This window comes from Crassostrea angulata, chromosome 6 (assembly GCF_025612915.1).
Source record: "Crassostrea angulata isolate pt1a10 chromosome 6, ASM2561291v2, whole genome shotgun sequence".
In the NCBI taxonomy this organism is placed as follows: domain Eukaryota; kingdom Metazoa; phylum Mollusca; class Bivalvia; order Ostreida; family Ostreidae; genus Magallana; species Magallana angulata.
This window is the reverse complement of record NC_069116.1, coordinates 46713590-46726089: the sequence shown is the minus strand read 5'-3', so window position 1 is coordinate 46726089 and position 12500 is coordinate 46713590. Positions and strand designations below refer to the sequence as shown.

Here is a 12500-nt window from a genome sequence, read left to right as displayed (position 1 = left end):
TACACAATCAAATACAACATTCATAATATCCTGCTCATGAATATGCTTTATTTCTTTAAGCACATGCCACGTTAATGTTCAAGAACATGATGTCTCTTGTAAAGCTAAAATTGTCCTAGTCTGATGCTGTCAATTTTTCCTGAGACATGTACTTATGAAAATGATGGCATCCATCAAGGAAACCTATGATTAAAGCCAATCCCACCTATTTAGAGTAGCCTCCCTTAAGTCCTTTTATTATCACACAATTTTCCCATTCATATACCAAAGTCTCCCCTATCCCCCTACTTTATATGCATATAATTTATCCCAATCAATTTTGCTTTGTGTCAGGCACAATCTTTTCAGCACCAAATATTAATTAGAAAATGAAATGTTTACATGTCACCCTATCTTGATGTACAGGCTGTTACACAGAGAAATGTAAACCCCTGTCTTCCAATTGAGGGATGGAATCTGGGGAGTTAATATTACTTGGAAGGAAAAACGCTTATACATTAGTAGAAAACTCCCAGTCTTGGTGGCAACACAACTTGTCAATAACCAATTATAACCTAAAACATTTATTTATTCAAGTTTATCCTCTCCCCAAACTACTTTCTATGAAAATCATTAATAATTACTCAGGGACATGAACATTGTCATAAAAGCCAGTATTTATTTGTGAAGTTTGTTAACACAATCCATACACAAGGGGATAGATGCAAATATTTTCATCTCCAATAACTTGCTCCAAGACTTAGCCACCTTTTCTATGCCTGTCAGTTCTGAAGAAATGAATTTGTCATTAATTAAAGGCAACTTTTATTCGATTCATTGTGATTCCAAAGAAATCATATCCTAGCCCCATTTTTCTTCTGAAATATGCATGGAAACTGCACATCAAGTAATAGAAATATGTAAAATTAGCAAACTGTTCTTTAATTTCTATTAAATATTGATGACCTTACACAGCTCAAACCACAGAGCTGGAAGATGGCAATAGAACCGGGCGAGAGGAATATCTCCAATACAATTAGTGTACATTACAACCACGGTATTCACTTACAGCAATACAATTTGTACTTGATATATAACTGTCCTTCTCCCTTTATCAGTACCATACAATAAAGAAAACAGGGTGTCTATATAGGTCTACTGGCTTGTTTTTGGATAATACATCACTGATACTGACCAAATAACCAGACGTTTGACATAAAGATTTTGATAATTTCTTTTCTCCTTGTAATTGCAGTGTTTGTCCAGGAGTTCCCCCAACCTTTCACATGGCTACACCGCCATTAATTACCCATTTCCCCAAAGACAGGACAAACAGGAAAGCCCCTATCTTGGACCTGGTAGAGAGTGTTCTTATAAGGACCGCTGAGATAAGTAAAATCAATTCTAACAAACTTTCATTACAAGGCAATGCTTTACTGAATGACCAACCCCGATAAGGAAGCAGTTTGTTGCTTGGTACAAATTAAGGATCTATTCCAGTTGGTCGGTAACCTAACCTCGGTTGGTTTTTATTGGGCAGGTTCTTCGATCAATAGATTTCTTCACAATCTGCTGACCGCTACGGAAACCTGTGACTACAGAACTGGTAGAAAAAAAAAATTTTGTAGCTCACCCCCCAATAATTTCCTCTTTTTCCACGGAAGCATGGAACTCATTACTGCAGGTGCATCTTTTATAGATTTGCCTCCCCAAGTGTGAAATGTTTACAAGTCTACACACAGTAACAATTTTTGACAGACGAGGAAGAACAATTGAATGTCAGACTAATCTCTGTGTGTCTGAAGATAGAGTAAGATTGGCCTGTCTGTGTGTGTGTGATAACAGTGACATTTATAGCACCCCACCACCCTGTTTCTACACATCAAGTTAAATGGATTAGTGGCATACATACTACTGGCCCTACTCATTACAAAAGTACTGGTTCCCTCTGGGTAAATAGTATCCTAACTTGTCATCATCTACCATTATTGCATCAGGTGGAATAAGAAATAGGAAGATCTTTACGTCGACAGGGCTCAAATCCCCGACAACTTGTCTATTGATAAAAAGCAGCACTTGTTTGTAATTGATCAAGTTCAACTATTCATTGTATATTACTCAGGCTAAAAGTGTTCAAAGCAAAAACTTCAGTTTACCCCTTGCATTTGATATCAAAACCCAAACTGCAAAGACGTATATTAAGACATTGAATTAAATGATCATGTTTCGCTATTTAAATCCACATGGCAAATTTTCTTGCACTAAAAATTCCTAATCTGAAAAAGCAACTCAAATACTTAAGACCTTTGATTACAGGAAAATTTCCTCTGGATTGAGAAGACCATTTTTCATCAAGTTTGTATTTCAATAAATTAACACCAAGGAGTTTTCCATAACTTTGTAAAGCTGAGAAGATGCAATCCATCGTTTGGATACTACTCAGCTAATTCCCCTCAGAGGCCATACAACTTGTCTTCCTGCAGTAATACCATCACTTCCTAGCATGACAACCGTTCATTTTTGCCCTATGGTGACTGCTGCCTTAATTTCCATCTCATTTTCTGTAGCTGTCATTAAATTTTAATAATTTAACTATCATAAAAATGACAAGTTACTTAGGTCCTTGTCTCTTAAATTACGACATAACAAGAACGGTTTACTTTGTAGTGACAGCGAATGTAGATGGTAGCTTCTTCGCGTACCACTAATGATAGGACTTAACCAATGCCATTATCAGTTGCTTCTTTCTTGTACAAGAACAGAACTCTTTTATTGGCTTTGGTCAAAAATAATTGAAAGCATAAAATACATGTATCAAATGCTCTCTTTAAGCACATCAAACACATATCTAGTGACTTCAAAAGAGTCACCATTTCGAATTAATTAAATGGCCGTTTTAAGAATATTATGAAATCATGCCTCCAGCACATTTAACCCCCAGAACAATGGGTTGGCATTAGCCTTCCTATAAACAGCTAAAACAACTAACGTAATAGTTAAAATGTTTATCAAACCTGTCGCTTTAGTATCGCAATTGTTAAAATATGGTCACACATGAGTAACCTTAAGTCATGGCAGAAAAAAAAGCCAGGTCAAATGATCAGGTGGTTGTGTGTGCTGGTCCAAGGCCACGGAATGCCATTTAATTATGTATGAAGGTTTTTTGAAGCCTTGTATCAGGAGATCAGCATTGTTCAAATCTGTTATACCCGAAAAAAAGGTGCAATAAGGGTATTTCAAAAGGAATAGGTCTGATGATAAAAAAAAAAAAACAAACAAAATTACTGTCTTAATGACACGCCTGATGACCAATTAATAACTGCGGAGTTATTACTACAGTCTTTGTCATGGTTGTTATAAATGGGGTCCCCGCACGCAGTTTACATAATAAATGTTCCCGTGCATTCTCGCACTAATTGGTTTCTTTCCATATTATTTATGTACACGTACTTCCAACATTTACCTTTCGATTAACTCCTACAGAAATTCAATACACCGGCAATTGATTATGAATAAATTCCGAGCTCCACCCTCCTTACCTTGCACATAGTGGCATAGAACCCGCCATGGTTAGTGATTTTGTTTAGTGGTCTACTGTTTATTAATAACAATTGTCGTTCTCAACTTTCAAATCCTTTATGCAATATTGCCTATTGATTTTGGTGTGTAATAGGAATATAATATATTAGCGACATTAAGTTTTAATGCCGGTATCAAAGGGAATGTTAAATTTGTGCTGTAGAGGTACAGGGCTGCTAGTGATGCCTGAAATCGAAAGCTTTTTTTAAACATTGTAATGAAACAAAGACCAAGTATCGCATCACTCAGGACATGATGCAACAGGATCGAGAATTTATCAGTAGCATGTTGCAACCGAAGACCGATACTGCATATACCCATCTCAAATAGAACTGCCTCAATGAATGTAATTTGACTTTCTTTTTTCCCCCAAAACCTACCGAAATCTTTAATCATATTTTCCATGCCAGTAGACACAACATGACCTTGATCCAAGCTTCAGATAATTTTCAGTTTTCCTTTCAATGATGTATTTTTAGGTTGCTCTGTAGATATTCTGTTCAGTTCAAAAGGTCATTCCAGGTTTCTCTCTCTGCCCTGTGATTATTTTACCAGCCTTGGTGGCAGTTTCTTTGGGAGGCTTATCAATGGTTTCTCCCTCCCTAATCAATAGGTGTCAAGTTCAAACTCTAATTTTTACTTCTTTTTTTCACTTTTAATCCACTCTTCCAGGAATTGCAGGTCTGAAAACTGCATGAATATTGCATGTGTTTTTCTCTCCCCCCTTGCAAACAAAGGGATGATAAGGAGATTCATTCAGGGCTGATTACTGATTCTATCAACTGAACGACAATTAAGATATTATCAGTTTTAAAAGCACATTGTTGATTTCATGCTACACACTGCTTTGCATTTTAACCACAAAGCCCAAATAACACTGCACCAGACCTTATCTTAGTGAATTCCTATACTTCAATCAGCTACAGTGCCTGGGCACAGGAAGCCCCTATTTTATTCGCAAGAAAACGGCTATCTGATTTGAGATGTGAGGAGAAATGCAAAGGATCAACAATTAAGTTTATAGATCAGTTGATGTAACCTTATTCCAAGGGAGTTAAACAACCCCATGACCTGAACTGGTACAGTCATCCATTAAACAACCCTTCTAAATATATATACTGGCTTGAAAAACTTACAAAGATGACAGGCAAAAAGAGACAGACAATGGCCGGCAACAGAAAGTATGAAGACTGGGCAACATTCAAAAGTGCAACCTTAAGAATACATGATGAGGAGATCTAACTTAAGGTGTCATGTGTCTGTACTTTTTTCATTTAAAATTTCTCCAACTGCCAATATAGCCCTTCCTGTTTTTTTCCCCACATCACACAAAATTAAATTACGCAACCACCCCCAATTTATTTGTTGTCCTGAATAAAAGCCGATTCAGAGACACATTCCAAAAAGTTACAGTATATGTAAATCAACCCAGCCCTTTCCTATTCGAGGCAGTGATTTACAAACTTTTCATAAGGGCAGTTCCATTGGTTTATAACACAAATTGAACATTTCCTAATCCTGTTCACTGCCATTTAAAATTCCTCACTTGAACAACACTGAATGCCTGTCTGATAATTAACACAGGCGAAAGCATTAGAAAGAACCTACATAATGGTCGATCAGAAGATTTTTCTATAGATGATTATTTAATTTCCTGATTTTTATTTCTCATAAATCAGTTGATCTTTTCAGTAAATGTATGATATACAACCGGAACTCATCTAAAATGTCAGCCTTTTTTTAAACCTACATTTTGTAGCCGTAATAGTTTTCATTCACGATTGAAATGTTCGTTTTAAAAAAATGATTTACTATGAGTCACGGCCTAGAGGAATTAAAATATCAACACTTTAACAACCTAAAGTTAATTCTAGCTTATTTTAACCTGAGGACAATCTGCCTGAATTTCTTTCCAAGTTAAAGCAATCATAAATAATCTTGTAAAAAGGTATTACACATGACAAACAATGTTGTTAATTCATAATTCATTAGGCACAGGTGATCAAAGAGTCATCAATAATAGAAATTAAAGAGCTGTGTTTATATATCTCTGTTTTTCTAATAAGGCCATAACAATATGACTAAATCGAGGGATGTTTCTCATCAAAACAGGACCAGGTGAGGGTTATCAATTGGTCACCACTAGGTCCAGGGTTAGAGGAGATATATATACAAGATATGCACTGTGAAATAATGACCCCTGGCCCCTGAATTCAACCACTGGTTACAAAACTGCACCTAACGTCGCATGCCACGTTTCGCTTCAATAACCAGGCCTGGATAAGGCTGACCATACATACATCAAATATACAACCGATGACCGCTGGACCTAGATTTCAACTTGTCCATTACGATATGTTACACGAGTACTTGATTGTATTTCCTAGTGTAATTGAATGTCTGCACAGATATTGACATGTGTAATAATGATCTTTTGACAGTGTACACCTGAATATCACGACCTTTTATCTATACACTGACCTCCATGTACGAGCCATATTAAATATCTCTATGAAGATGTCATATTCTTCAATGACTTAATAAGTCCAAGGCCACCTGCGTACATTTATCTACGTCCATGTACATTATTAGAACACCCCCCTCCCTAAATTTCATTGTCAGGTTACTGAAGTTTAGAGTGCCTGGCAACAATTCGATAATTTTAGTCACAACTTTTTGGTTTTCTCTGTGTGTGTGATCTATATACATCAAGCCCTGACAAGTTTATACCTACTCTTACTGAGCAATTGAAAGCGGGAGCAAAAAAAGGCTAATGAATGAAGTACAAATGTCACAATAATCCTTAGAAATTTCCTCTTATCTCTACATGTTTCTTCAGACCAATTTAGCTTGTGTTTAGATTAGAGGTTCTTTACGACTCTCACCCAAAAAAAAAACACATAAAGAACGAGGCCCCACAATGATAACTTAGATAGAAAAGAAATTTATTCTAGATTTTGCCGACAAAGTGTACCGCTTGGATGTTCTAAACGCAAAAGCGCTAGTAGTACAAGTGGACAAATTTACTCTATATTGCCAACGAAATGTACCATTCGAATCTTCTAAACATTAGAGAGCTATAGTACCAGTGGACAGAGCGTTACAAACATTCCCACATTCTAACGCTGTGTACACCTGTTATGTAGAGCCTGTCATTAGCACAGGGACAAGAACTATTATTAGGATGACTCATAGTTTACTTCTCTTACTATACCTGACTTCACATGTACACTCTTATCTCCGAAACAGGCCAAAGGGTCAAGTCTGATTAGAAGAATTTTGATTTTATCACTCTTTCTCCATGTATAACTTATTTGCAATGGTTTTTTACCCCTGTGGTTAGTATTTCAGTCTTTATTGATGATGTTCAGGGGGCATAGCTTTAACGAGAAATGACATGGTTTTTCGTTTTACTTTTTCATGTAAATCTAGAACCTGTTGATAACCTGCTGGGGGACTTTATTGCTTTTTTCCATTTTTTGGCCCAACTTTCAATCTTTTTTCATGTAAATTTTGACAGACTAAAGGAGACAAATCACATGGTCTGCCACAATGAAACACGACAAACAGGTTCAGGTCTCATTTTTCTTGGGAATCAAAAATATCTCACTCTTACCTATCCCAATGTAATATTTAAGTAAACAGGTACGTGATGCACACCTATGCTTATGTGCTGTTCTCATGCTACGGTCAATATACCCTGACCTCATCAAACAAAATTTCTATGCAGGCTGTGTGTTTCTCCAATATTTTTTGGCTTGCAATGCATTTAAAGGTGCACATAAATCTTGAATTATGGATATAAATGACATCAGAACCCCCTCCCCATTTATACAACTGCACTATCACCTTTCAGACGACTCTGAATATATATATACCAACAGTGTAAACATGTGTTTTTACCTTTCCATACTGTGAGAAGTAGTTTTTGACGTCTTCCACTGTTGTGGCTGCTGAGAGTCCTCCAACAAATATCTTCTTTGTCCTGGTGACCATCTACAAGACAAGAAATGGCAAACCTTCAGCTCAAAAAATCTCAAAAGACGTTTTCTCTTAGGTTTATCAATTAAGAGGGGAAAAATCAATAGGACTTTTTCAGACATTTGAATGATCATTAGCTCAGACAATCTAATTTCCATTCATCTTTTCCTGTACTTCTTGTTTCCGCATCAACACCGAGAATGTAATAGATTGGGAAGTTACTTTCTCTGTGCAATTTCACTGACAGAATTTTATTACGAACAAGTGTTGTGTAAAGGGGCTACATTGGGACTTTGCCATATGAAAAATCAGGTCTTATCTACAAAACAAGTTGAAAATTTAACATGGAAATGCTCTTTTTATTGAGATTTCTCTAGCAACCCAAATGCATTACAACAAAAAAAAAAATCTGATCAATAGAGTGGTATAGCTTAACTTCTGTACTCTAAATTTGCAGATGCAAGGAATTCCTGATAAAACTAATATCTTAAATATGCTGGATAAAATGAGTCAAGTCACCTCTCTGACCCATATCTTCATCTAAATTGGTTTCACTGGGCTGAAAAATGATCACGGCCAAAACCGAAGGGACTGATAGAATTTTGTTTTTCTCTGTATCACCGAGCCTATAGATTATTTGTCTTAAAAGAACTCACAGCAAATTGAAATAGACAAAATATGACCATTTCATGTCGCTTAGCATCGTTCACATTTTTTTAGCAGATGATGTTTCACACCCTAACTACAGAAGAGCCTCTTGAGACTGGAGTTAACTGCTTAGGACTTGGCAGAAGATGGAATGTGGATGGTCTGTAAAGGGTTAATGATGCTTCCTTAATGGACCTTCACCCTTAAAATCCATCTTTTCTATCCTAGCTAGGTCCTTTTCCTTTTGCTCACTCTCTCTATTTCACTTTCTTCCCCACTCTCTCTCTCTCTCTCCCTCTCTCTCTCCTCTCTCTCTCTCCTTATTGTCTTTCTATCTCATCTCTCTCTTTCTATTATTTGAAGTGGTTAGATTACCTAACTCTTCTGATCATATTCAGAGCACAAACCATAACTGTCATTAGCAATTGTTAAATACTCCAATTGAGAGCGTGCTCAATCAATAATTTATGAAGTTTCACATTTTCACAAAGTTGCTTGTCATTTTCCACACAAATATTGGCATACAAATTAGACAACAATGCATGTATACATCACTGTATAAGCCAGGTTTTGTAATATCGATTACATGTTCTACATTCTTCATATACTCTCTGTCTGGGGAATAAATTTATGGCTATGTGTGCACCTTGAATCTGTTACTCCTCACTTATCATTTGATTGATCACAATATCCTCTTTATTTCAGTTTCTCTAGCATTACATCACTCCCATGCAATAACCTTAACTAATGCTGACATCTTTTAAGAAGAATTTTGATTAAGATTTTTTTTCATACAATCATTCATTTTTATTCAACTCTTATCCAACTCTTGTTCAATGTAGCATGGAAACAAACAAGTCTTATGATTAAAAAAAGAATTCTACTCTATGAAAGAACCCTGTTCCCATGAAAAAAAAAACTTGTGAAGCAAGTCCTTATGTATAAAGAATTCAAAAGAAAAAAGGGTCTTTGTTCACCTACATGAAAAAGTTGTAGACTTTTTAAAGTGACACAATTCAATCATAAGGTTACCAATCATCTGTGCTAAAAATCAAATTCTTTATGACAATGCTAATAACTTCTGAAGTTTTTCTTCCATATTCTTGCTTTGATGAGCACAATTGTATCTTCAAGTTGTCAGAAATTCTTAAACAAAGAAAACAATAAAGTTGTTTTTTTTTTTCTGAGAGGGATTTATATGTACCTAAATGTTGCCTTAGAGATCTCATCATCTCAAGAAAAATGCAGCATTAAAATTCCCCTCCTATAGATTCAAACATCTGTAAAACCTTGATCAATCCTGAACTTCACTGGTGCTTCATCTTACATGCACAATTTTAAAGACCCCAGTCCAATATAGGATGTAATTAATTTCTTTATAATTCTAAATGATTGAAATGTCAGAGGTTTTAATCTTATTTGGATTTTACATTTAATTTGCTTGTAAATAGAAAAGCTTCCAAACTAAAACCTAGACGTTAAAATGATCATCGAAATATAAAGGACTTGCCGTTATATTTACACATGAATTCTATAGATAAATATATATTGATGCATGAATATAATCCTATTTACCTTTCTCAGCCCCATACACTTCTAGAATATTCAATTGATAGATGACTTTTTTTTAAAATACATCTTTTCTTCATATTGCAAATCTGTATAAAAAGGCATTTGTTGCCTTCGTGTCTGTGTTTACAATTGGATAGATTATGGGCTGTTCTTTCCGGTACTGGTATTTTTCTGCTTGAACAACGAATCACTGTCATCAGAGACCAACTTGCAATAACTTGCAGGACATTATTACCTATTAACAAGGCACATTGTACAGTTCTCTTCTCTTTCTTATACATTTCCTATCTGAGCTGTAGTGAATTCATATTTTTTTTTTCAACTGGACAGGTATCCCACAGCTCAGGGAGAAAGGGAGGGGGAGTTTTCCAAATTACCCTTTGACAGTCACACAATTACTCAATAGGGCTCCCTAATACCTGGGTCTCCTCTGGGTAAAATAGACCAAGAATGACACCTGTGAGAAATTCCCTTACATGGGTCACCCTCTTGTTTCTCCCCTGTCTCCACTTAATCCTATTCTATCAATTTTTTGTTACATTCTAGCAAGAGAAAGTCCCCTTTAGCCTCTTCTATAATTCGTCATAATCCAGTATCTACCTGGTTAAAGCCCTTACCAGAACCACGAGCAGACTCACCATGCTCTCTCTGTCACTTGTATATTGCTACCCCCCAAAAAAATCCCAAATCCATACTTATCTCCTCAAACTGCATGAATTTCTCCAAACAAGTGGATGCCTAGCAGCTGTCTGCATGATGTCTCTCCAATCCTTTTCCTAATCTCGGTAATCTACCTAACATAAACCCCCAGCAAAAGCTTGGCATTACCCTGTAAACAGATGCAACTCACTTCCTCTATGTTTAAAATAACCCTTTTGACCTTATAAATGTGCAATCCAAGACTCTCTGAAAGCAATTGATGCCAAGATGTTCCGTACACCAAAGGATAAGGAGGACTAGAGCCAGTCAGAGTATAATTCATAGTGCACCCCCCCCCCAAAAAAATAATAATAAAAGCCATCATAAATTGGTTTCTCCAGTATTGCTGAATTGCATGCTGTGCAGTAATACAGTGGAGTTTCCCTTGAGTGCAGTATAGTCCTGTAGTACCGTAGACTCACTTCTCCTGATTTACCCAGTAACTGTTCATTCACAGTCCCAGTAATATTTCATGAAGAGTCCCACCCTTCCTGGCATAATGGTAAAATTCTAACACCTACTTACAAGTTGCTTCCTCAACAGCATCGTTTACTTCAAAAAAATATATATATACCGGTACATTAAGATACTGAACTTTGCATAGGGTTTTGCTTTTTTTCTTAAAAGAACCTGTAGCTCATCATGACACATCTGCCAACATCCCTATAGAAACATTTAAGTCTAATTGAATTTACTCTTTTCTACAGTTCTTCATTGCCCTAATTACAATTTAATGCAAATACACTTGATGTCGGGGAAAGACAGGGAAAATGTCTGGAAAATGTGGAACATGCAAAACAGATTAAAACTCATTGCAGGAACAAGATAATCCTACATTTATAGTCCATAACAGTGCCGCCATACCTACTAAAACCTTTTCAGGAATACACATTATAGTCAGCAATTAATTCTTTCTGGTCATAAACTGATGCCCTTTGGGGACCAGTAAAGTGTGAAGTCATTTGTTGTGGCTATTCCCTGGGGATAACATCTTACCTGCCCTGTGCCTGTTAACTGACCAACGGTAAGCCTCTGCATTCTGAGGGGAACACAATCACTACTAACCACCGAGTCACAGACTGCACTAATGGAAATACTCCTTTGAACTGATACAATTCTCCCAAAATAGGGACCTCTAGCATTCTGTGCAAACAACAGAACAAAAGAGAGAGGGGAACATTGTCACTAAGCTTTGTCAATGCTAGAAGAATGTAGTAATTGCTTGAAAATCTACCACTGGGAAATGGCTCGCAAAATTACTAAATGCAGCTAGGTTTAAGCTTAGTAAATACATGTATGCAAATCATCTCTTTACTTTTTAACTCTAAATGTTGAAGAGCTATTTTCATTAGTAATGAGATGTTTAAACTGATTTTGGGCTGTGGCGAAATGACAGTCAGAGAGTAAACTTTGGCCCTGTTAAACAAATCAAATAACGAGATCCACAGCGGTAATGTCCTAGCTCTGTTGAATAGGAAACTGTTGGCTTTAGATGCACACAACTATAGTCCTAAGAACCAAGCACCAATAGTTTAGAAAAATTACCACTTTTGTAAACAATTTGCTCAGAATTACCAGTTTGTACAAAACCTAACATAATATCCTTTGATATGGTCACACAAAGCGATTGAATAAACTTCATATGGACATTTGTGTCCCTTCTTTACATAACAACATCTGACCTGCCCAAACCGGCTAAAGCTTCTAATATAGTCATAAAAACATTTTGTTTACCTCTGAAAAAAGTATTTACTAATTAAACAACAGTTTGCGAATAGATATTTGTACATCTATAACAAGGGGAATTAATAAACAGAGGATGAAAGGGTCGGGCTACAAATACAAACTAGGGGTCCAGGTTATGGGTTGTACAAATGCAAATACTGAGGACCTACAATGCCAGTCCGTTCTATAGGTGATATTGATTCAGAAAATTTCTCTTTGACAGAGGGTAAATATGGCTCAGTGTTTGTTTGCTAGCCACATAAATTTATGAAAACTTCCCAATAACCAATGTTGACGCTCTCTCCTACAAGATCAAA

The 12500-nt window shown here is 36.2% G+C and overlaps 1 protein-coding gene across 5 annotated transcripts in view; it reads right to left on the bottom strand.

The window, feature by feature from the left end:
- LOC128189341 (RNA-binding protein Musashi homolog Rbp6-like) overlaps positions 1-12500 on the bottom strand; it is a 51309-nt gene that overhangs the window by 30803 nt on the left and 8006 nt on the right. For all 5 annotated transcript variants that reach the window (XM_052860913.1, XM_052860909.1, XM_052860911.1 and 2 more), the window contains exon 6: positions 7462-7554. In XM_052860913.1, the coding sequence (XP_052716873.1) occupies positions 7462-7554 (93 nt within the window). The remainder of the gene's footprint in view (positions 1-7461; positions 7555-12500) is intronic.